This window comes from Lagenorhynchus albirostris, chromosome 14 (assembly GCF_949774975.1).
Source record: "Lagenorhynchus albirostris chromosome 14, mLagAlb1.1, whole genome shotgun sequence".
Lineage (NCBI taxonomy): Eukaryota > Metazoa > Chordata > Mammalia > Artiodactyla > Delphinidae > Lagenorhynchus > Lagenorhynchus albirostris.
In genome coordinates, this window is record NC_083108.1 from 23296366 (window position 1) to 23319429 (window position 23064).

A 23064-nucleotide genomic window follows, 5' to 3' on the forward strand; every position below is an offset into this window, starting at 1 on the left:
TAGACCGATTACAAGATATAACTAGAAAAGTCAATTGGAATGTAGTTAGATCTTCGACTAAACTTCGGGTTAAGGAGGCTCTTTTTTTTGCTATTTGATGAACCCTGGAAGAAGGGAGTGAGGTCGGCGGGAGGCCTGGCGGAGGGCGGGGAGAGGACTGCGCAGACTCAGCTTTTCCACTCCCAGAGGAAGTCGTGAGTGCTGGAGTCTATGGTCACCATGGTGACGGGACCAACTTCCGCCCCCCTCACCTGCCCTGATCCCCGCGAGGCGCACCATGGCAACCGGACCTCTGCGTCGCGGAATCTGGTCCCTCAGGTCGCTGTGGTTGGGGAACCGCGGCGGGCGTCGCCCCCAACCCGAGGGGACTCGAAAATGTACAGCCAGCGATTTGGCATCATACAGCGGGAGGTTAAGGGCCCCACTCCCAAAGTGGTGATCGTGGTAAGCACGGGATGTGTGTGCGGGACCCTACCGCTTTCTGCGTCTCCCCCAACTCAGCGCAGCCCACCCTGGCCCCCAGCAGGGGCTCTCTCGAGGGAAGCAGGTGCTTGATGCAGCAGCTTGCATTTTGAAAGAGGGAAGGATAAGATCTCTTGCCTAGCTCTCGTACTCCGTCCCTCCCTACCCCCCAACCCCCGCGTCATATAATATTTACTTTCTGTATTTGGAGAAACACCACTTTAGATCTTGAGAGTTTTCAGTCTTCCAAGACTGCTGAAAGAGGTCGTCCCTTTGCAATGCGGAGGGTGTGTCAAGGAAACGGTGCTGGGTCAGGCGGCAGGAAATCTGGGGTCTGGGCTGGCAGTGATGCAGCTGTACGGTCTTGGGCTAGTTCTACACGCCTAGGAAAATCGTCTGTTGAAGGAGTATTGGGCTGTGAGGGGCTGTGAGGGGCTGTGAGGGGTTGTGAGTGGTTATAGAGCCCTTTCTCTGCTGACTCAACCATAACAGAAGCGTCCCTGCAGGCCTGGGAATAGGAGATGGTTGCCTTTAAGGCAGGGGAGGTGGTAGGAGGCCAGGGGAATGCTGCGTGCTGCAGATCCTGCTCAGAACCTCAGACACTTGGTCCATGCACCTTTGTTTCTACACACTGGTTTCTACAGGCTAGAAAACCACGTGTAGGCAGGCAATTATAGAGGTATTACTTGAGCTCCTGCTGTGTGCACAGCTCTGTGGAAAATACAGGGGTGAATACAGTGACCCTGGGAGGTTTACCCTTCTTTAGAAGTCTGATCCCTGCCTTCACGTTGCTTATCATCTAACTGCAGAAACAACTTGCTCATGCACAAAACCATCAAAGGTTAACACAGTATGTAATGATGTGCTATACTGTCTGTGTTGGAACATTGTGGAAGAAATATCAGGGATAATGAAGGGTGCAGTTTTATTATGCTCCATAATGCGCATAGCAGTTCTCAATGCCCCCTCTTTTTTAGGTCCAGGGACTGTAGGATCTGGGTTTGGAAATCAGTAGAGTGGAGTCTTTTACAGTCTGTACGGTTCAAGGTGATCATTATAGACAGACTTTATGAGGGACAGAAATTGATGTACTTTGGGTTCTGTATGCGAACACTGAGCTCAGGGGCTGGGCCATTGGTCAGGTGATATTACTTGTGTTGGGAACCAATAAGGATTTCTGTTCTACCAAATTACCACCAAACCGGAGAAGGAGGCCTATTGAATACTTTAAGCTTATAGAAGAATAAAGAGGAAAAGGAAGAGGTCAGAGCTGGTGTATCTCAGATGTCAGAGTGTGATAAGAAGTGTGGATGTTAGAGGTTGCAGAGTTGTGGTGGGAGAAGAATTAAAGCCACCAGAGATGAGACTTGGATGCTAAACAATTCCTCCAGGAGAAGTTGGTGAAAGATGAAATGTCTGAAGTAATGGAGAAGCAAAAGGAGCGGCTATTTGGTGAGTGCCTCCTAGGAACCCAGTTATTTACTTCTTGAAATAATTTTTTTAGGAGGACATTTATTTTGCTCATTTTGACAGGTGAGAAAACTGAGACTTAAAAGGATTAAGTAACTTGCTCAAGATCACACAATTAGTAATCAGTAGAGGCCAGGATCAAACCTAGGCTGTAAGACATCATTCTTTAAGACATTAAACTGTAAACTGTAATAGTAGAAACTAATTTGAGATGTTGCAGTAACAAAAGCCTTCAGTGACCTTGAAAGTACAGAGTAGTTATTAAACCCTTTGTTCTGAATTTAGCATGGTTTAAGAGTTGCAGTGTCCATTATGGTGGCCACTAGCCACAAATGGCTTTTGAGCACTTGAACTATGCATAGAGTCACATGTTGAAATGATAATATTTTGGATATATTGGTTAAATAAAAATATATTATTAAAATTAATTTCCCCTGTTTCTTTTTACTTTTTAAAATACAGCTACTAGAAAATGTTATTAAATTACATATCTGGTTTATATTATATTTTTGTTAAACAGGACAGGTTTTGATTACATAATGCTAAGACTCTGCATGGATTGGCACCACCTCATTGTTAGAGAACTCCAGATCATACCTGTTCATCCAGAGATAAGGTCCTTCCTGATCACAAAGTCCTACACAGGATGCCCAAGCCTTAAAGTGCTTCCTAATCCCCAGCTACTGCTCAGGCTGTTTCTCACCACCCTCCACCCCCATCCCCCTCTTCAGTCAAAATGTACCTCAGAACCTGGTTCTTGCCCTGACAATTTGACAATTGATTCCTTATGACCTTGGTGCTTGGTTCCTGTTCTCAGCCCATTTGTCTACTGGGAGCGTGAGTTCCTATGTATATCCTGCCCAGGGTGCAGTCTTGACCCAGCTCTGCTTTGTTGTCACTGAATCCACGTTCATAAAATGTTTTATGTATTAGAGAACAGTAGTTTGTTAACTAAATCTAGGCTCTAAATAATTTGGATATGAATTAGCTACTTCCCATGATGTAACCCTCAACATCATCCTTTGTCTCCAACCTACCTCAGTTTTGTATTATCTTGTTCAACTAATCTAGGTGTGTGTGTATATATATATATATAATATATATATATAAAAAAATATATATATATAAAATATATATATATGTATATTATATATATATATATATATATATATATATATATACACCCTGAGCCCTGAATCTTTTCATGAAGCTATCTTCAAATGTTTATTTTCTTTCCCTAGGAGATTCCATTACCAAGTCCCAATTCTAAGTGTAAATGATCAGATTGACTCTGCCACATGAGTTAAAAGTTTTGTTACTGGGCTTCCCTGGTGGCGCAGTGGTTGAGAGTCTGCCTGCCAATGCAGGGGACACGGCTTTGTGCCCCGGTCCGGGAAGATCCCACATGCTGCGGAGCGGCTGGGCCCGTGAGCCATGGCCGCTGAGCCTGCATGTCCGGAGCCTGTGCTCCGCAGCGGGAGAGGCCACAACAGTGAGAGGCCCGCGTACCGCAAAAAAAAAAAAAGTTTTGTTACTGTGAATCAGCACACCAGAGTCTCACTACTCACCTAAGGATGATTTGATAAAACTGGCTGAAAATACAAAGCTCAAGACCATGGATTTCATGGTGGCCCAGGAGGAGCAGGAATCACATCAAGCCCACCCATAAACATTGTTTCATTCATTCATCTTTCCCATTCATATTGAGAACCTGATGCTGGTAGGCGTGTTCATTGCTAGGAATACAGAAATGAAAAAGATATAGTCCATATGATTTTATTAAATGTGTCAATATGTATTCACAATGATGTATGCATTTCCAACTTTCTGGTGGAAGTTTGTATAAAATGAACATATTTACAGAAATTCAATTTACCCCAAAATGTCAGGAGCACAGCTCTTACATTAAACTTCTGGGCACAATAGAAATAGGAAAAAAGTTCTACCACTAGGGTTTTTTTTTTCTTCCCCCTTTTCTTTTCCTTCTTTCCCTCCCTCCCTTTCTATCTTCCTTGCTTCCCTCTTAGTAAAGGGTTTTTCATTGTCACAACTTGTTATATATTGATATATCCTTATACTTAGATAGTAGTCTCTTAATTGAAAGAATTTTTATGTTGGTAACTATGTTGTCCACCCCTGAGAAACAATGTGGGGTAGTTGGTGGCAAGATCAAGGTCAGGAATTAGAAGACCTCTAATTCTTGTTCTATCCAGGCCTGCCCTAACTATTTAAAGCACTTTGAGCAAATAACTTATCTATTGTTAAGTTATAACTTATCTAGATAATCCAGAGATTATCTAGTCAATTATCTATTGACTAGATAATCTCTGGAGCCCTGTTCAAATTTTTAACTTTATAATTCCATGAACTTTTACTCAAATGGCATTTGAGAAATATTTGAGACTGATTTGATGACATCTTAGGTATAGGTTCAAAGAATCAAACAAGTTACATCTTAGGCACCTAAGTTGTTTGCAGTTGTAGCAGGATGTATTAGTTTTATATACCAAGTTTTGATTAATATGAGTATTGGTGGAGGTCATGATTAATTGAAAATATGCAGTTGATTTTGGGTCTATCATAAGTGATAGTTGCTATTTGTTTTCAGAGAGCCAAGCCTCCCAAAGGCCAAGGGGCTGAACATCATCTGGAAAGAATCCGACGCAGCCATCAGAAGCATCATGCTATTTTGGCTTCCATTAAGTCAAACGAGCGGGATCGCTTGAAAGTTGAGTGGGACCAGCACAATGACCGCAAGTTTGTGGACAGTCTTGTGAAAGCGAGAGTCAAGGATGCCATGCAAGGGTTTATCATCAATACTGAAGAAAGACGAAATAAGTAAGGCTCATAAATCAGCTGATCCAGACTCTGAAACATTCCTAAAACCACAGTTTGAGATTGATCAATCAAAAATCAAGTGAATTTTTACAGTAAGGATCATGGCTGAGCTATGCATATTCCTACCAAACCAATAGCTATTGCTTGTTTCTATTTTCACTTGTGATAACCTATGTTTGATAGAAAGCAAAAGAACATATTGTTTCAGATTTCTTTATTTTTAATTAAAATCTGCTCATTTTGCTTTTTTGTTGAAGATATACATTACATATCTCATCTGTATGTGATCAAATAAAACATGGCATAGATTAGTATCTTTATTGCTTTAAATGGCAACTAGTCTTATTTTATAGAATACTGTAATGATCTTTCCTTCTTACAAAATTTATGACTGAACGTGTACTTCTGAAATCAGATTTAACAAAATAAAAATCAGTTAGTGAAATGTGGCATGATAGTTTTAATTTCCTTTTCTCTTGTCATTTTGTTTTGTGAACTTAGGTTACGTGAACTTTTAGCATCAGAAGAAAATGAATATTTTATTGAAATGCAGTTGAAAGAAGAAACAATTGAGGAGAAAAAAGATAGAATGAGAGATAAAATCAGATTATTAAGAGAGAAGAAAGAAAAAGAGAGACAGGATTTTGTGGCTGAAAAGCTAGACCAGCAATTCAGGTAATGATATCAGAAAAACACACACACAGAATCTGAAGTTGGTATATTAAAAATTATTTAGGAAAGCTAACTACAGTAAAGTGTAGCCTTAAGAGGGTATACACAGTAGTTGTACCTTTAAGTCTTGTTAATTATATATACATCATCGCATAATGCAGATACTGAGGAGTTTTGTTTGTTTTGTGGTGAGAATGCATAAGATTCACTCTCTTAGCATATTTCAAATATATAATACAGTATTATTGCCTGTAGTCACCATATTGTATATTAGATCCCCAAAACTTATTCATTCATCTTATAACTGAAAATTTATATCCTTTGACCAATATGTTCAGATTTCTCCCACCTCATAACCCCTGAGAACCAGCATTCTACTCTCTGTTTCTATATATTCAACTTTTTTTTCTTAGATTCCACATTTAGTGAGATCATACAGTACTTGTCTTTCTCTGTCTGGCTTATTTCACTTAGTATTATATCCTCCAGGTTCATCCATGTTGTCTCAAATGGCAGAATTTTCTTTTTTATGCTGAATAATATTCCATTTCATACTTTCTTTATCCATTCATACATCAATGGACACTTAGTTTGTTTCCATATGGTAGTTCTGGTTTTAATTTTTTGAGGGATCTCCATACTGTTTTTCAGAACGGCGATACCAATTTATATTCCCACCAACAGTGTACAAAGGTGTCATTTTCTCTACATCCTTGCCGACACTTGTCACCTCTTGTCTTTTTTATAATAGCCATCTGAACAGGTGCGAGGTGATATCTCATCGTGGTTCTGATTTGCATTTTTCTGGTGATTAGTGATGTTTTCACATACTTGTTGGCTATTTGTATGTCTTCTTGGAAAAATGTCTATTCAGGACTTTTGCTCATTTTTTTAGTCAGATTATTTGGTTGTTTTTTTTTTTTTTTTTTGCTATTGAGTTAAATGAGTTTCTTATGTATTTTAGATATTAACCCTTTAACAGATATATGGTTTGAAAATATTCTCTTCCATTCTGTAGGTTGCCTTTTTATTTTGTTGATTGTTTCCATTGCTGTGCAGAAGCTTTTTAATTGGATATAGTCCTACTGGTTTATTTTTCATTTTGTTGCCTTTGCTTTTAGTGTCATATCTGAAAAATCATTGTCAAGACCAATGTCAAGGAGCTTTTTTTCTATGTTTTCTTCTATGGGTTTTACAGTTTCAGGTCTTACGTTTAAATTTTTAATCCATTTTGAGTTAATTTTTTTTTTTTTTTTTGTGGTACGCGAGCCTCTCACTGTTGTGGCCTCTCCCGTTGCAGAGCACAGGCTCCAGACGCGCAGGCTCAGCAGCCATGGCTCACGGGCCTAGCCGCTCCGTGGCATGTGGGATCTTCCTGGACCGGGGCACGAACCCGTGTCCCCTGCATCGGCAGGCGGACTCTCAACCACTGTGCCACCAGGGAAGCCCTTGAGTTAATTTTTTTGAATGGTGTATATAGGGATGCAATTTCATTCTTTTGCATGTAGATATCCAGTTTTACCAAGACTGTTTATTGAAGAGACTATCCTTTCCTCATTGTGTGTTCTTGGTCTCCTTGTAAAAGATTGGTTGACCATATATGCCTGGATTTATTTCTGGGCCCTCTATTCTGTTCCACTGGTCTATGCAACTGTATTTATGCAGCTACCATACTGTTTTGATTATGATAGCTTTGTAATATAGATGGAAATCAAGCATGTGATGCTTCCAGCTTTGTTCTTTCTCAAGATTGCTTTGGCTATTCATGGTCTTTTGTAATTCAGTTGGAATTTTGGGATTTTTCTTTTTCTGTTTCTGTGAAAATGCCATTCGAATTTGGATAAGGATTGCATTGAACCGGTAGATCACTTTGCGTAGTATGGACATTTTTTAAAATTAATTAATTAATTTTATTTTGTTTATTTATTTTTGGCTGTGTTGGGTCTTCGTTGCTGCGTGCGGGCTTTCTCTAGTTGCGGCAAGCGGGGGCTACTCTTCATTGTGGTGCACAGGCTTCTCATTGTGGTGGCTTCTCTTGTTGCGGAGCACAGGCTCTAGGGTGGACGGGCTTCAGTAATTGTGGCTCACGGGCTTAATTGCTCCACGGCATGTGGGATCTCCCCAGACCAGGGCTCGAACCTGTGTCTCCTGCATTGGCAGGTGGATTCTTAACCATTGCACCACCAGGGAAGCCCCAGTATGGACATGTTAAAAATATTAATTCTTCCAACCCAAGGGCAAAGGATATCTTTCCATTTATTTGAGTCTTCAATTTCTTTCATCAGTGTCTCATAATTTTCAGTGTACAGATCTTTAACCTCCTTGGTTAAATTTATTCTTTCGTATTTTATTGCTTTTGAAGCTGTTGCAAAAGGGATTGTTTTCTTAATTTCTCTTTCAGATCGTTCATTATTAGTGTAAAAAATGCAACTGATTTTGTTTGTTGATTTCAAATCCTATAGCTTTACTGAATTCATTGATTAGTTCTAACAGTTTTTGATGGAGTCTTTAGGGTTTTCTATATGCAAGATCATGTCATCTGCAAACAGATAATTTTACTTCTTCCTTTTCATTTTGGATGTCTTTCATTTTTTTTTCTTGCCTAATTGCTCTGACTAGGATTTCCAGTACTATGTTGAATACAAGTGGCAAGAGTGGGCACCCTTGTCTTATCCCTGATTTTAGAGGAAAAGCCTTCAGTTTTCTACTTTTGAGCATGATGTTAGCTGTGCACTTGTTATATATGGCCTTTATTGTGTTGAGCTACATTCCTTCTGTAAGTAATTTGTTGAGAGTTTTTTTTTATCATGAATTTGTCAAACCTTTTTCTGTATTAAGATGATCATATAATTTTTATCCTTCATTCTGTTAATGTGGTATGTCACATTTATTGATTTGCATATGTTGAACCATCCTTGCATCCCAAGGATAAATTCCACTTGATCATAGTATCTGCTTCTTTTAATGTGCTGTTAAATTTGCCATGCTAGTATTATATTGAGGATTTTTGCATCTGTGTTATTCAGGGATATTGGAAGTGTTTTCTCTTCAATTTTTTTGGAGGATTTGAGAAAGATGGGTATTAATTCTTCTTTAAATATCTGGTAGAACTCACCAGTGAAAGCATCTGGTCCTGGACTTTTCTTTATTGGTAGATTTTTTTTTTTGCAGTATGCAGACCTCTCACCGCTGTGGCCTCCCCCGCCGCGGAGCACAGGCTCCAGACGTGCAGGCTCAGTGGCCATGGCTCACAGGCCCAGCTGCTCCACAGCAAGTGGGATCCTCCTGGACCGGGGCACGAACCCGCGTCCCCCACATCGGCAGGCGGACTCCCAACCACTGCGCCACCAGGGAAGCCCTATTGGTAGATTTTTGATTACTGGTTCAATCTCCTTACTCATTATTGGTCTTTTCAGATTTTCTATTTTGTCATGATTCAGCCTTGGTAGTTTATATGTGTCTAGGAATTTATCCATTTTTTAGATTATCTAATTTGTTTGCATATAATTGTTCATAATAGTCTCTCATGATCCCTTGTATTACTGCAGTGTCAGTTGTAATGTTTCCTCTTTCATTTCTGATTTTATTTATTCAAATCTTCTCTCTTTTTTCCTTAGCTAGTCCAGCTAAAGATTGTCAATTTTGTTTATCTTTTCAAAAAACCAGCTTTAGTTTCATTGATATGTTTTATCATTTTTCTAGTCTCTACTTCATTTATTTCTGCCCTGATCTTTGTTATTTTCTTCCTTCTGCTTACTTTGGGCTTAGTTTGTTCTTTTTATAGTTCCTTGAGGTTTAAAGTCAGGTTGTTTATTTGAGATCTTTCTTTTCTCTTAATATAGGTGTTTATTGCGATAAACTTCCCTCTTAAAGCTGCTTTTGTTGCATCCCATAAGTTTGGGTATGTTGTATTTCTGTTTTCATTTAAGATATTTTTTGATTTCCCTTTTCATTTCTTCTTTGACCCATTGGTTATTCAGGAGTGTGAGTTTAATTTCCACATATTTGTTAATTTTCCAGCTTTCTTCTGGTGTTTGGTTTCTAGTTTTATGCCATTGTGGTCAGAAAAGATACTTATATGATTTTAATCTTTTTAAATCTGTTAAGACTTTTTTGTGACCTAGCATGTGATCTATCCTGGAGAATGTTCCATGTGTACCTGAGAAGAATGTGTATTCTGCTGCTATTAGATGGAATGTTCTGTGTATGTCTGTTAGGTGCATTTGATCTAAAGTATGGTTCAATCCAGTGTTTCCTTACTGATTTTCTGTCTGGATGATCTATGCACTGTTGAAAGTGGAGTATTGAAGTTCCCTACTATTACTGCACTGCTGTCTGTTTCTACTTTGATATCTGTTAATATTTGCTTAACATATTTGAGTGCTCTCATGTTGGGTGCATATATAGCTGACCCCTTGAACAACACAGATATGAACTCTGCAGGTCCACTTAAATGTGTTTTTTTCAATAAATGCAGTACTACATGATCTGGGATTAGTTGAATTCGCAGATGTGGAACCAGGGATGTGGAGGGCTGACTACAGGACTTGAGCATCTGTGGGTTTTGGTATCTGTAGCAGGTCCTCAAACAAATCCCCTGCAGATACCAAGGGATGAATCTATATTTATAATTGTTATATCCTCTTGATGAATTGCTCCTTTTATCATTATATAATGACTTTCTTTCTCTCTTATTACAGCTTTTGAGTTAAAGTGTATTTTATCTAACATAAGTGTAGCTACCTCTGCTCTCTTTTGGTTTCTACTTGCATGAAATATCTTTTTCCATCCCTTCACTTTAAAGATATGTGTATCCTTAAAGCCGAAGCAAGTCTCTTGTAAGCAGCATATTGTTGGATATTGTTTTTTATACATTCAGACACGCTGACTAGATGATTTCAAATTACCTGTCTTTGAGTTCTCAGATTTTTTCCCTTTGTTTTGTTTGTTCACGCCTGATGTTGATGCTGTCTCTTGGGTTTTTCATTTCATTCATTGTTTTCTTCAGCTCCGGAATTTCTGTTTGGTTCTTTTTGATGATTTCTATCTCTGTTGAATTTCTCATTTTGTTCCTGTGTTGTTTTCCTGATTTTGTTGCATTGTCTATCTGTGTTCTCTGGTAGTTTACCAACCTTCCTTAAAACAATTGTTTGGAATTCTTCATCAGGTAATTTGTAGAGCTTTATTTCTTTAGGATTGGTTATTAGAAAATCATCGTGTTCCTTTGTTGGTGTCTGTTTCCTTGATTTTTTGTAAGCTTCGAAGCCTTGTGTTGCTGTCTTTGCATTTAAAGAAGTATTTACCCCCTCCAGTTTTTACTAGCTGGCCTCAGGAAAGAAATACCATCACCAATCAGCCCAGCTAGGGATTCTGAGACCTTTCTCAGACCTTTTCTATGGATGCACCTGCTCTACACTTCTTGTTCTCTCGAGTGTATGTAAAGCATAGCCTCACATCCTGTCTTTGGCAGGATCTGGATTCTCCCTACTGGCTGCTAGAGGAGAAGATGCTGTAAGGGGCAAAGGGGACAATGGGAAGTGAATTTCAATGGACCATTAATATATTTTCCACTCTCTAGTAAATGTTTTTTGACACAGTAATAAAAATGAAGTTTCATAAGTGGTTTGTGCTCTTAAAATACGTATTAATTTGGTAACAATTTTTACAGATTTCATAGAGAGATCTTATATAACTAAGTATACAACTTCAAGTTGTATAACTTGCTAGTTAGATGAATTATTAGAATTTTTGAAGAAACAGTTATATCCTGCAACAATATACAGTAGCCCCCCTTATCCATCCCCAGTAAATGTCTGAAAGTGGGGCGAGTACCAAATTCTGTATATACTATGTTTTTTCCAATACATACAGACCTATGATAAAATTTAATTTATAAATTAGGCACAGTCAGGGATTAACAACAATAATGAAATGGAACAGTTATAACAATATACTGTAATAAAATTCATGAATGTGGTCTATCTCTCTATCTCAAAATATCTTATTGTACTGTACTCACCCTTCTTCTCGTGATGATGTGAGATGATAAAATGTGTATGTGATAAGTAAGATGAAGTGAAGTGAATGATGTAGACGTTGTGATGTAGCATTAGGCTACTGGCCTTCTGACCACACGTCAGAAGCAGGATCATCTGCTTCGGGTGATCCTGGATCATTGATCAATGACGATGTTGATGGTTGATGTCAGGAGCAGAAAATGTTGACGGTTGGAGATCCCAAGTGGGTGCAAAATTTCATTACACTACTTAGAACAGAGTGCAGTTGAAAAACTTATGAATTGTTTATTTCTGGAGTTTTCCATTTAATGTTTTCAGACCACAGTTGACTGTGGGTAATAGAAACTGTAGAAAATGAAATGGTGGATAAAGGAGACTATCATAATTCATTTGAAATCCAACTGTTTTCAGTGTTTTTAATGTAATACCACCAACTCTTTAATACAGAGCAGCAAATATAGTTTTAATTCATTATAATGGTGAAAGGGCAGTGTTAAATTTTGATCAAGGATGCTAAATCAGGCCCCATTACTGAAAATATAATTGAGGCTTTAATGTATACATAAAGTGAGATGAAATTTTTCCTCTTCCTCTCCTTTCCCTTCCTCTTCCTTTTAGTATTCCATTATGTGAATATACCACAATTTATTCATCTTCCAGGTTATAGGCATTTCAGTCATTTCCAGTTTATTCTTATAAATAAAGCTGCTGTGGGCATTCTTGTACATGTCTTCTGGTAGACAAGCACATTCATTTCTTTTAGGTATATTCAGTGGCATACCTAGAATATTTGACACTCTAGAACGGATCATTTTTATTGCTCCAGGTCTTCCAAACAGCAAAATTATTTTCAGTAATAATAATGAAATGAAATGAATAACAATGACAAGATAACCAGTGATTTTAAATTTATTTATTTATTAATTTATTTTTTGCGGTACGCGGGCCTCTCACTGTTGTGGCCTCTCCTGTTGCGGAGCACAGGCTCTGGACACGCAGGCTCAGCGGCCATGGCTCATGGGCCTAGCTGCTCCGTGGCATGTGGGATCTTCCTGGACCGGGGCACGAACCCATGTCCGCTGCATCGGCAGGCGGACTCTCAACCACTGCACCACCAGGGAAGCCAAAAATTTTTTTAATTTTTAAATAATTATATATTCACAGAAATTGAAAAGATAGTACAAAAATGTCATGTATTCTTACAGTCCTAGTTTCCTCCAATGGTTATATCTTATGTAACTATAACACAGTATCCTACAAGGAAATTGACATTGGTATAATGTATGTATATAATTCTGTGCCATTTTATCACATGTGTAGATCCATCTAATCCGCCACCACAATCAAGGTACAAAACTGTTCCATCATCACAAAAGTCTCCCTTGTGCTCCCCTTTATAGTCACAACCACCACTGTCACCCCCATCATTCCTAACCTCAGGCAACTTCTAATCCCTTTTCCGTCTCCATAATTTCATCATTTCAAGAATTTTATATAAATGGAATCATACAATATGTGATCTTTCGAAATTGGCTCTTTTCAGTCAATGAATTGCCTTTGAGGTTCATCCAAATTGCTGCATGTATCAATAGTTTGTCCTTTTTATTGCTGAGTGGTATTCCATTGCATGGATGTACTTAAGTTTCTATAAATCATTCACTTATTGCAGTACATTTTGATTGTTTCTAGTTTTTAACTATTATAAATGAATCTGATATGAACATCTGTATACAGATAGTTGTGTGAACATAAGTTTTCCTTTCTCTAGGATAATTGCCATATGCTGGGTCTTATATGTATGCTTCATTTTGTAAGAAACTGACAAATTGTTTTCCAGTGTGGCTGTACGATTTTATATTTCTACCAATAATGTATAAAAGATTAAGTTTTTCCATATCTTTGCCAGCTTTTCATACTGTCACTAGTACAGCAGAGGTGTGTAATGATATCTCATTGCCACCTTTACTGGCATTTCCCTAATGAGTGGTGGTGTTGAACAACTTTTCATATGCTTATTTGCCATGTGTACATTCAATTTGGTGAAGTGTCTCTTCATATCTTTTCCCATTTTCTAATTGGATTAGCTGTTAAGTTTTGAAAAGTCTTTGTATATTCCAGATATGAGTCCTTTGTAGGATATGTGGTTTAGAAATAGTTTTGCCTAGTCTGTAGCTTGTTTTTTTTTTCCTCTTAGGGGTGTCTTTCACAGAGAAAAAGTTGGTACATCATGAAAAAAACTTTTTTAATCTCCTACCCCTGTATTGCCTTTCCCCCCTTCCCTCTCCCCACTGGTAACCACTAAGTTTGTTCTCTATATCTCTGAGTCTGCTTCTTTTTAGTTATAGTCATTAGTTTCTTGTATTTTTTTGGATTCCACATGTAAATGATATCATATGGTATTTGTATTTCTCTGTTTGACTTATTTCACTTAGCATAATGCTCTCCAAGTCCATCCATGTTGCTGCAAATGGCAAAATTTCATTCTTTTTTATGGCTGAGTAGTATTCCATTGTATATATATGCCATATCTTCTTTATCCATTCATCTGTTAATGGACACTTAGGTTGCTTCCATATCTTGACAATTATAAATACTGCTACTATGAACATTGTGGTGTGTGTGTCTTTCTGAATTAGTGTTTGTTTTTTATTTTTGGTTATGTACCAGGACTGGAATTGCTGGGTCATATGGTAGTTCTGTTTTTACTTTTTAGAGAAACCTTCATGCTGTTTTCCAAAGTGGCTGCACTAATTTACATTGCTACCAATAGTGCAACATCCTTGCCAACATTGTTATTTATGTTCTTTTTGATGATAGCCATTCTTTTTTTTTTTAACATCTTTATTGGAGTATAATTGCTTTACAATGTTGTGTTAGTTTCTGCTTTATAAGGAAGTGAATCAGCTATATGTATACATATATCCCTATATCCCCCCCTCTTGCATCTCCCTCCCACCCTCCCTATCCCACCCCTCTAGGTGGTCACAAAGCACTGAGCTAATCTCCTGTGCTATGCAGCTCCTTCCCACTAACTATCTATTTTACATTTGGTAGTGTATATATGTCCCTGCCACTCTCTCATTTCGTCCCAGCTTACCCTTCCCCCTCCCCGTGTCCTCAACTCCATTCTCTACGTCTGCATCTTTATTCTTGTCCTGCCACTAGTTTCTTCGGAACCATTTTTTTTTTAGATTCCATATATATGTGTTAGCATACGGTATTTGTCTTTCTCTTTCTGACTTACTTCACTCTGTATGACAGACTCTACGTCCATCCACCTCACTACAAATATCTCAATTTCGTTTCTTTTTATGGCTGAGTAATATGCCATTGTATATATGTGCCACATCTTCTTTATCCATTCATTCAATGATGGACACTTACCTTGCTTCCATGTCCTGGCCATTGTAAACAGAGCTGCAATGAACATTTTGGTACATGACTCTTTTTGAATTATGGTTTTCTCAAGGTATACACCCAGTAGTGGGATTGCTGGGTCGTATGGTAGTTCTATTCTTAGTTTTTTAAGGACCCTCCATACTGTTCTCCATAGTGGCTGTATCAATTTACATTCCCACCAACAGTGCAAGAGGGTTCCCTTTTCTCGACACCCTATCCAGCATTTATTGTTTGCAGATTTTTTGATGATGGCCATTCTGACCGGTGTGAGGTGATACCTCAATGTAGTTTTGATTTGCATTTCTCTAATGATTAGTGATGTTGAGCATTCTTTCATGTGTTTGTTGGCAATCTGTATATCTTCTTTGGAGAAATGTCTGTTTAGGTCTTCTGCCCATTTTTGGATTGGGTTGTTTGTTTTTTTGTTATTGAGCTGCATGAGCTGCTTGTAAATCTTGGAGATTAATCCTTTGTCAGTTGCTTCATTTGCAAATATTTTCTCCCATTCTGAGGGTTGTCTTTTGGTCTTGTTTATGTTTTCCTTTGCTGTGCAAAAGCTTTTATGTTTCATTAGGTCCCATTTGTTTATTTTTGTTTTTATTTCCATTTCTCTAGGAGGTGGGTCAAAATGGATCTTGCTGTGATTTATGTCATAGAGTGTTCTGCCTATGTTTTCCTGTAAGAGTTTGATAGTGTCTGGCCTTACATTTAGGTCTTTAATCCATTTTGAGTTTATTTTTGTGTACAGTTTTAGGGAATGTTCTAATTTCATACTTTTACATGGACCTGCCCAGTTTTGCCAGCACCACTTACTGAAGAGGCTGTCTTTTCTCCACTGTATATTCTTGCCTCCTTTATCAAAGATAAGGTGACCATATGTGTGTGGCTTTATCTCTGGGTTTCTATCCTGTTCCATTGATCTATATTTGTTTTTTTGTGCCAGTACCATACTTTTGATTACTGTAGCTTTGTAGTATAGTCTGAAGTCAGGGAGCCTGATTCCTCCAGCTCCATTTTTCTTTACAAGATTGCTTTGGCTATTCAGGGTCTTTTGTGTTTCCATACAAATTGTGAAATTTTTTGTTCTAGTTCTGTGAAAAATGCCAGTGGTAGTTTGATAGGGATTGCATTGAATCTATAGATTGCTTTGGGTACTAGAGTCATTTTCACAATGTTGATTCTTCCAATCCAAGAACATGGTATATCTCTCCATCTATTTGTATCATCATTAATTTCTTTCATAATTGTCTTATAATTTTCTGCATACAGGTCTTTTGTCTCCTTAGGTAGGTTTATTCCTAGATATTTTATTCTTTTCATTGCAATGATAAATGGGAGTGTTTTCTTAATTTCACTTTCAGATTTTTCATCATTAGTGTATAGGAATGCCAGAGATTTCTGTGCATTAATTTTGTATCCTGCTACTTTACCAAATTCATTGATTAGCTCTAGTAGTTTTCTGGTAGCATCTTTAGGATTCTCTATGTAGAGTATCATGTCATCTGCAAGCAGTGACAGCTTTACTTCTACTTTTCCGATTTGGATTCCTTTTATTTGTTTCTCTTCTCTGATTCCTGTGGCTAAAACTTCCAAAACTATATTGAATAATAGTGGTGAGAGTGGACAAACTTGTCTTGTTTCTGATCTTAGAGAAAATGGTTTCAGTTTTTCACCATTGAGAAGAATGTTGGCTGTGGGTTTGTCATACATGGCCTTTATTCTATTGAGGAAAGTTCCCTCTGTGCCTACTTTCTGGAGGGTTTTTATCATAAATGGGTGTTGAATTTTGTTGAAAGATTTTTCTGCATGTATTGAGAGGATCATATGGTTTTTCTCCTTCAATTTGTTAACAAGGTGTATCACATTGATTGATTTGAGTATGTTGAAGAATCCTTGCATTCCTGGGATAAACCCCACTTGATCATGATGTATGATCCTTTTAATGTGCTTTTGGATTCTGTTTGCTAGTATTTTTTTTAACATCTTTATTGGAGTATAATTGCTTTACAATGGTGTGTTACTTACTGCTTTATAACAAAGTGAATCAGTTATACATATACATATGTTCCCATATCTCTTCCCTCTTGCGTTTCCCTTCCTCCCACCCTCCTTATCCCACCCCTCTAGGTGGTCACAAACCACCTAGCTGATCTCCCTGTGCCATGCGGCCGCTTCCCACTAGCTATCCACCCTACGTTTGGTAGTGTATAGATGTCCATGCCACTCTCTCAATTTGTCCCAGCTTACCCTTCCCCCTCCCCATATCCTCAAGTCCATGCTCTAGTGGGTCTATGTCTTTGTTCCCGTCCTACCCCTATGCTCTTCATGACATTATTTTTCCTTAGATTCCACATATATATGTTAGCATACGGTATTTGTTTTTCTCCTTCTGACTTACTTCACTCTGTATGACAGACTCTACGTCCATCCACCTCACTACAAATAACTCAATTTCCTTTCTTTTTATGGCTGAGTAATATGCCATTGTATATATGTGCCACATCTTTATCCATTCATCTGTTGATGGACAGTTAGTTTGCTTCCATGTCCTGGCTATTGTAAACAGAGCTGCAATGAACATTTTGGTACATGACTCTTTTTGAATTATGGTTTTCTCAGGGTATATGCCCAGAAGTGGGATGCCTGGGTCGTATGGTAGTTCTATTTATAGTTTTTTATGGAATCTCCATACTGTTCTCCATAGTGGCTGTATCAATTTACATTCCCAACAACAGTGCAAGAGTGTTCCCTTTTCTCCACACCCTCTCCAGCATTTATTGTTTCTAGATTTTTTCATGATGGCCATTCTGACCGGTGTGAGGTGATACCTCAATGTAGTTTTGATTTGCATTTCTCTAATGATTAGTGATGTTGAGCATTCTTTCATGAGTTTGTTGGCAATCTGTATATCTTCTTTGGAGAAATGTCTATTTAGGTCTTCTGCCCATTTTTGGATTGGGTTGTTTGGTTTTTTTGGCTATTGAGCTGCATGAGCTGCTTGTAAATCTTGGAGATTAATCCTTTGTGAGTTGCTTCATTTGCAAATATTTTCTCCCATTCTGAGGGTTGTCTTTTGGTCTTGTTTATGTTTTCCTTTGCGGTGCAAAAAAGCTTTTATGTTTCATTAGGTCCCATTTGTTTGTTTTTATTTCCATTTCTCTAGGAGGTGGGTCAAAATGGATCTTGCTGTGATTTATGTCACAGAGTGTTCTGCCTATGTTTTCCTGTAAGAGTTTGATAGTGTCTGGCCTTACATTTAGGTCTTTAATCCATTTTGAATTTATTTTTGTGTATGGTGTTCAGGAGTGTTCTAATTTCATACTTTTACATGTATCTGTCCAGTTTTCCCAGCACCACTTATTGAAGAGGCTGTCTTTTCTCCACTCTATATTCTTGCCTCCTTTATCAAAGATAAGGTGACTATATGTGCGTGGGTTTCTCTCTGGGCTTTCTATCCTGTTCCATTGAGCTGTATTTCTGTTTTTGTACCAGTACCATACTGTCTTGTTTACTGTAGCTTTGTAGTATAGTCTGAAGTCAGGGAGCCTGATTCCTCCAGCTCCGTTTTTTGTTTTCAGTATTGCTTTGGCTATTTGGGGTCTTTTGTGTTTCCATACAAATTGTGATATTTTTTGTTCTAGTTCTGTGAAAAATGCCAGTGGTAGTTTGATAGGGATTGCATTGAATCTATAGATTGCTTTGGGTAGTAGAGTCATTTTCACAATGTTGATTCTTCCAATCCAAGAACATGGTATATCTCTCCATCTATTTGTATTATCTTTAATTTCTTTCATCAGTGTCTTATAGTTTTCTGTATACAGGTCTTTTGTCTCCTTAGGTAGGTTTATTCATAGATATTTTATTCTTTTTGTTACAATGGTAAATGGAAGTGTTTTCTTGATTTCACTTTCAGATTTTTCATCATTAGTGTATAGGAATGCAAGAGATTTCTGTGCATTAATTTTGTATCCTGCTACTTTACCAAATTCATTGATTAGGTCTAGTAGTTTTTTGGTAGCATCTTTAGGATGTTCTATGTAGAGTATCATGTCACCTGCAAACAGTGACAGCTTTACTTCTTCTTTTCCGATTTGGATTCCTTTAATTTCTTTTTCTTCTCTGATTGCTGTGACTAGAACTTCCAAAACTATGTTGAATAAGAGTGGTGAGAGTGGGCAACCTTGTCTTGTTCCTGATCTTAGTGGAAAAGGTTTCAGTTATTCACCATTGAAGACTGTGGGTTTGTCATATATGGCCTTCATTATGTTGAGGAAAGTTCCCTCTCTGCCTACTTTCTGCAGGGGTTTTATCATAAATGGGTGTTGAATTTTGTCAATAGCTTTCTCTGCATCTATTGAGATGATCATATGGTTCTTCTCCTTCAATTTGTTAATATGATTTATCATGTTGATTGATTTGCGTATATTGAAGAATCCTTGCATTCCTGGAATAAACCCCACTTGATCATGGTGTATGATCCTTTTAATGTGCTGTTGGATTCTGTTTGCTAGTATTTTGTTGAGGATTTTTGCATCTATGTTCATCAGTGATATTGGTCTGTAATTTTCTTTTTTTGTAGTATCTTTGTCTGATTTTGGTATCAGGGTGATTGTGGCATCATAGAATGAGTTTGGGAGTGTTCCTTCCTCTGCAATCTTTTGGAAGAGTTTGAGAAGGATAAGTGTTAGCTCTTCTCTAAGTGTTGGATAGAATTTGCCTGTGAAGCCATCTGGTCCTCGGCTTTTGTTTTTTGGAAGATTTTTAATCACAGTTTCAATTTCAGTGCTTGTGTTTGGTCTGTTCACATTTTCTATTTATTCCTGGTTCAGTTTCGGAAGGTTGTGCTTTTCTAAAAATTTGTCCATTTCTTCCAGGTTGTCCATATTATCCGCATATGGTTGCTTGTAGTAATCTCTCATGATCCTTTGTATTTCTGCAGTGTCAGTTGTTACTTCTCCTTTTTCATTTCTAATTCTGTTGATTTGAGTCTTGTCCCTTTTTTTGTTGATGAGTCTGGCTAATATTTTATCAATTTTGTTTATCTTTTCAAAGAACCAGCTTTTAGTTTTATTGATCTTTGAGATCGTCTCCTTCTTTTCTATTTCATTTATCTCTGTTCTGATCTTTATGATTTCTTTCTTTCTGCTGACTTTGGGGTTTTATTGTTCTTCTTTCTCTAACTGCTTTAAGTGTAAAGTTACGTTGTTTATTTGAGGTGTTTCTTGTTTCTTAAGGTAGGATTGTATTGCTATAAACTTCCCTCTTAGAATTGATTTTGCTGCCTCCCCTAGGTTTTGGGTCATCGTGTTTTCATTGTCATTTGTTTCTAGGTATTTTTTGATTTCCTCTTTGATTTCTTCAGTGATCTCTTGGTTATTTAGTAGTGTATTGTTTAGCCTCCGTGTGTTTTTAGTTTTTACAGATTTTTTTCTGTAATTGATATTTAGTCTCATAGCGTTGTGGTCAGAAATGATACTTTATACTATTTCAGTTTTTTAAAATTTACCAAGGGTTGATTTGTGACCCACAATATGATCTATCCTGGAGAATGTTCCATGAGCACTTGAGAAGACAGTGTATTCTGTTGTTTTGGGCTGGAATGTCCTATAAAATATCAATTAAGTCCATCTGTTTAATGTATCATTTAAAGCTTGTGTTTCCTTATTTATTTTCATTTTGGCTGATGTGTCCATTGGTGAAAGTGGGGTGTTAAAATCCCGTATTATGATTGTGTTACTGTCGATTTCCCCTTTTATGGCTGTTAACATTTGCCTTATGTATTGAGGTGCTCCTATGTTGGGTGCACAAATATTTACAATTGTTATATCTTCTTGGATTGATCCCTTAATTATTATGTAGTGTCCTTCTTTGTCTCTTGTAATAGTCTTTATTTTAAAGTCTATTTTGTCTGATATGAGAATTGCTACTCCAGCTTTCTTTTGATTTCCTTTTGCATGGAATATCTTTATCCATCCCCTCACTTTCAGTCTGTATGTGTCGCTAGGTCTTAAGTGAGTCTCTGTAGAAAACCTATATATGGGTGTTCTTTGGTATCCATTCAGCCAGTCTGTGTCTTTTGATTGGAGCATTTAATCCATTTATGTTTAAGTTAGTTATTGATATGTATGTTCCTGTTACCATTTTGTTAATTGTTTCGGGTTTGTTATTGTAGATCTTTTCCTTCTTTTGTGTTTCCTGCTTAGAGAAGTTCCTTTAGCATTTGTTGTAAAGCTGGTTTGATGGTGCTGAATTCTCTTGGTGTTTGATTGTCTGTAAAGGTTTTAATTTCTCCGTCAAATCTGAATCATATTCTAGCTGGATAGAGTAATCTTGGTTGTAGGTTTTTCCCTTTCATCACTTTGAATATGTCCTGCCTGTGCCTTCTGGCTTGTAGAGTTTCTGCTGATAGATCAGGTGTTATCTTTATAGGGATTCCTTTGTATGTTATTTGTTGCTTTTCCCTTGCTCTTTTTAATGTTTTTTCTTTTTATTTAATTTTTGATAGTTTGATTAATATGTGTCTTAGCATGTTTCCCCCTGGAATTATCCTGTATGGGACTCTCTGCGCTTCCTGGACTTGATTAACTATTTCCTTTCCCATATAGGGAAGTTTTCAACTATAATCTCTTCAAATATTTTCTCAGTCCCTTTCTTTTTCTCTTCTTCTTCTGGGACCCCTATAATTTGAATGTTGGGGCATTTAATGTTGTCCCAGAGGTCTCTGAGACTGTCCTCAGTTGTTTTCATTTTTTTTTTTATTCTGCTCTGCGGTAGTTATTTCCACTATTTTTATCTTCCAGATTACTTATCTGTTCTTCTGCCTCAATTATTCTGCTATTGATTCCTTCTAGAGAATTTTTAATTTCATTTATTGTGTTGTTCATCATTGTTTGTTTGATCTTTATTTCTTCTAGGTCCTTCTTAAACGTTTCTTGTATTTTCTCCTTGTATTTCCAAGATTTTGGATAATCTTTATTATCATTACTCTGAATTCTTTTTCAGGTAGACTGCCCATTTTCTCTTCATCTTTTTGGTCTGGTGGATTTTTACCTTGCTCCTTTATCTGCTGTGTGTTTCTCTGTCTTCTTATTTTGCTTGACTTACTGTGTTTTTGTGTCTCCTTTACATAGGCTGCAGGTTTGTTGTTCCTGTTGTTTTTGTTGTCTGCCCTCAGTGGCTAAGGTTGGTTCAGTCGGTTGTGTAGGCTTCGTGGTGGAGGGGACTAGTGCCTGTGGTCTGGTGGATGAACCTGGATCTTGTCTTTCTGGTGGGCAGGACTGCATCTGGTGGTGTGTTTTGGGTCGTCTGTGAACTTAGTATGATTTTAGGCAGCCTGTCTGCTAATGGGTGGGGTTGTGTTCCTGTCTTGCTAGTTGTTTGGCATAAGGTGTCTAGCTCTGTAGCTTGCTGGTCATTTGATGGAGCTGGGTCTTAGCATTGAGATGGAGATCTCTGGGAGAGCTTTTGCTGTTTGATATTACGTGAAGCCAGGAGGTCTCTGGTGGACCAACGTCCTGAACTTGGCTCTCCCACCTCAGAGGCACAGGCCTGACACCTGGCCAGAGCACCAAGACCCTGTGAACCACATGGCTGAGAAGAAAAGGGAGAAAAAAAAAAAGAAAGAAAGAAAGAAAGAAAGAAAGAAAGAAAGAAAGAAAGAAAGAAAATAAAGTTATTAAATAAATTTTTTTTAAATTATTAAAAATTATAAAGTAATTTAAAAAAAGAAAGAAAGAAGAGAGCAACCAAACTAAAAAACAAATCCACCAATGATAAAAAGTGCTAAAAACTATACTAAAAGAAAAAAGGGACAGACGGAACCCTAGGACAAATGGTAAAAGCAAAGCTATGCAGACAAAAATCACAGATAGAAGCATACACATACACACTCACAAAAAGAGAAAGGGGAAATATATATATATATATATATATATATATATATATATATATATAGAAGGAAGCAAGCAACCAAATCAATAAACAAACCTACCAATAATAATAAACTCTAAATACTAAACTAAGGTAAACATAAAACCAGAAACGAATTACATGCAGGAAGCAAACTGCAAGTCTACAGTTTCTCCCAAAGTCCACCGCCTCAATTTTGGGATGGTTCGTTGTCTATTCAGGTATTCCACAGATGCAGGGTACATCAAGTTGATTGTGGAGGTTTAATCCACTGCTCCTGAGGCTGCTGGGAGAAATT

General features: G+C 37.6%; 1 protein-coding gene across 1 annotated transcript in view; it reads left to right on the forward strand.

The window, feature by feature from the left end:
- Window positions 1–51: 51 nt before the first annotated feature.
- The window catches only part of CFAP53 (cilia and flagella associated protein 53), a 66857-nt gene continuing 43844 nt past the window's right edge, over window positions 52–23064 (forward strand). The window contains exons 1-3 of the mRNA XM_060121612.1: window positions 52–444; window positions 4541–4770; window positions 5272–5445. Coding sequence (XP_059977595.1) covers window positions 211–444; window positions 4541–4770; window positions 5272–5445 — 638 coding nt within the window. The 5' untranslated portion in view covers window positions 52–210. The remainder of the gene's footprint in view (window positions 445–4540; window positions 4771–5271; window positions 5446–23064) is intronic.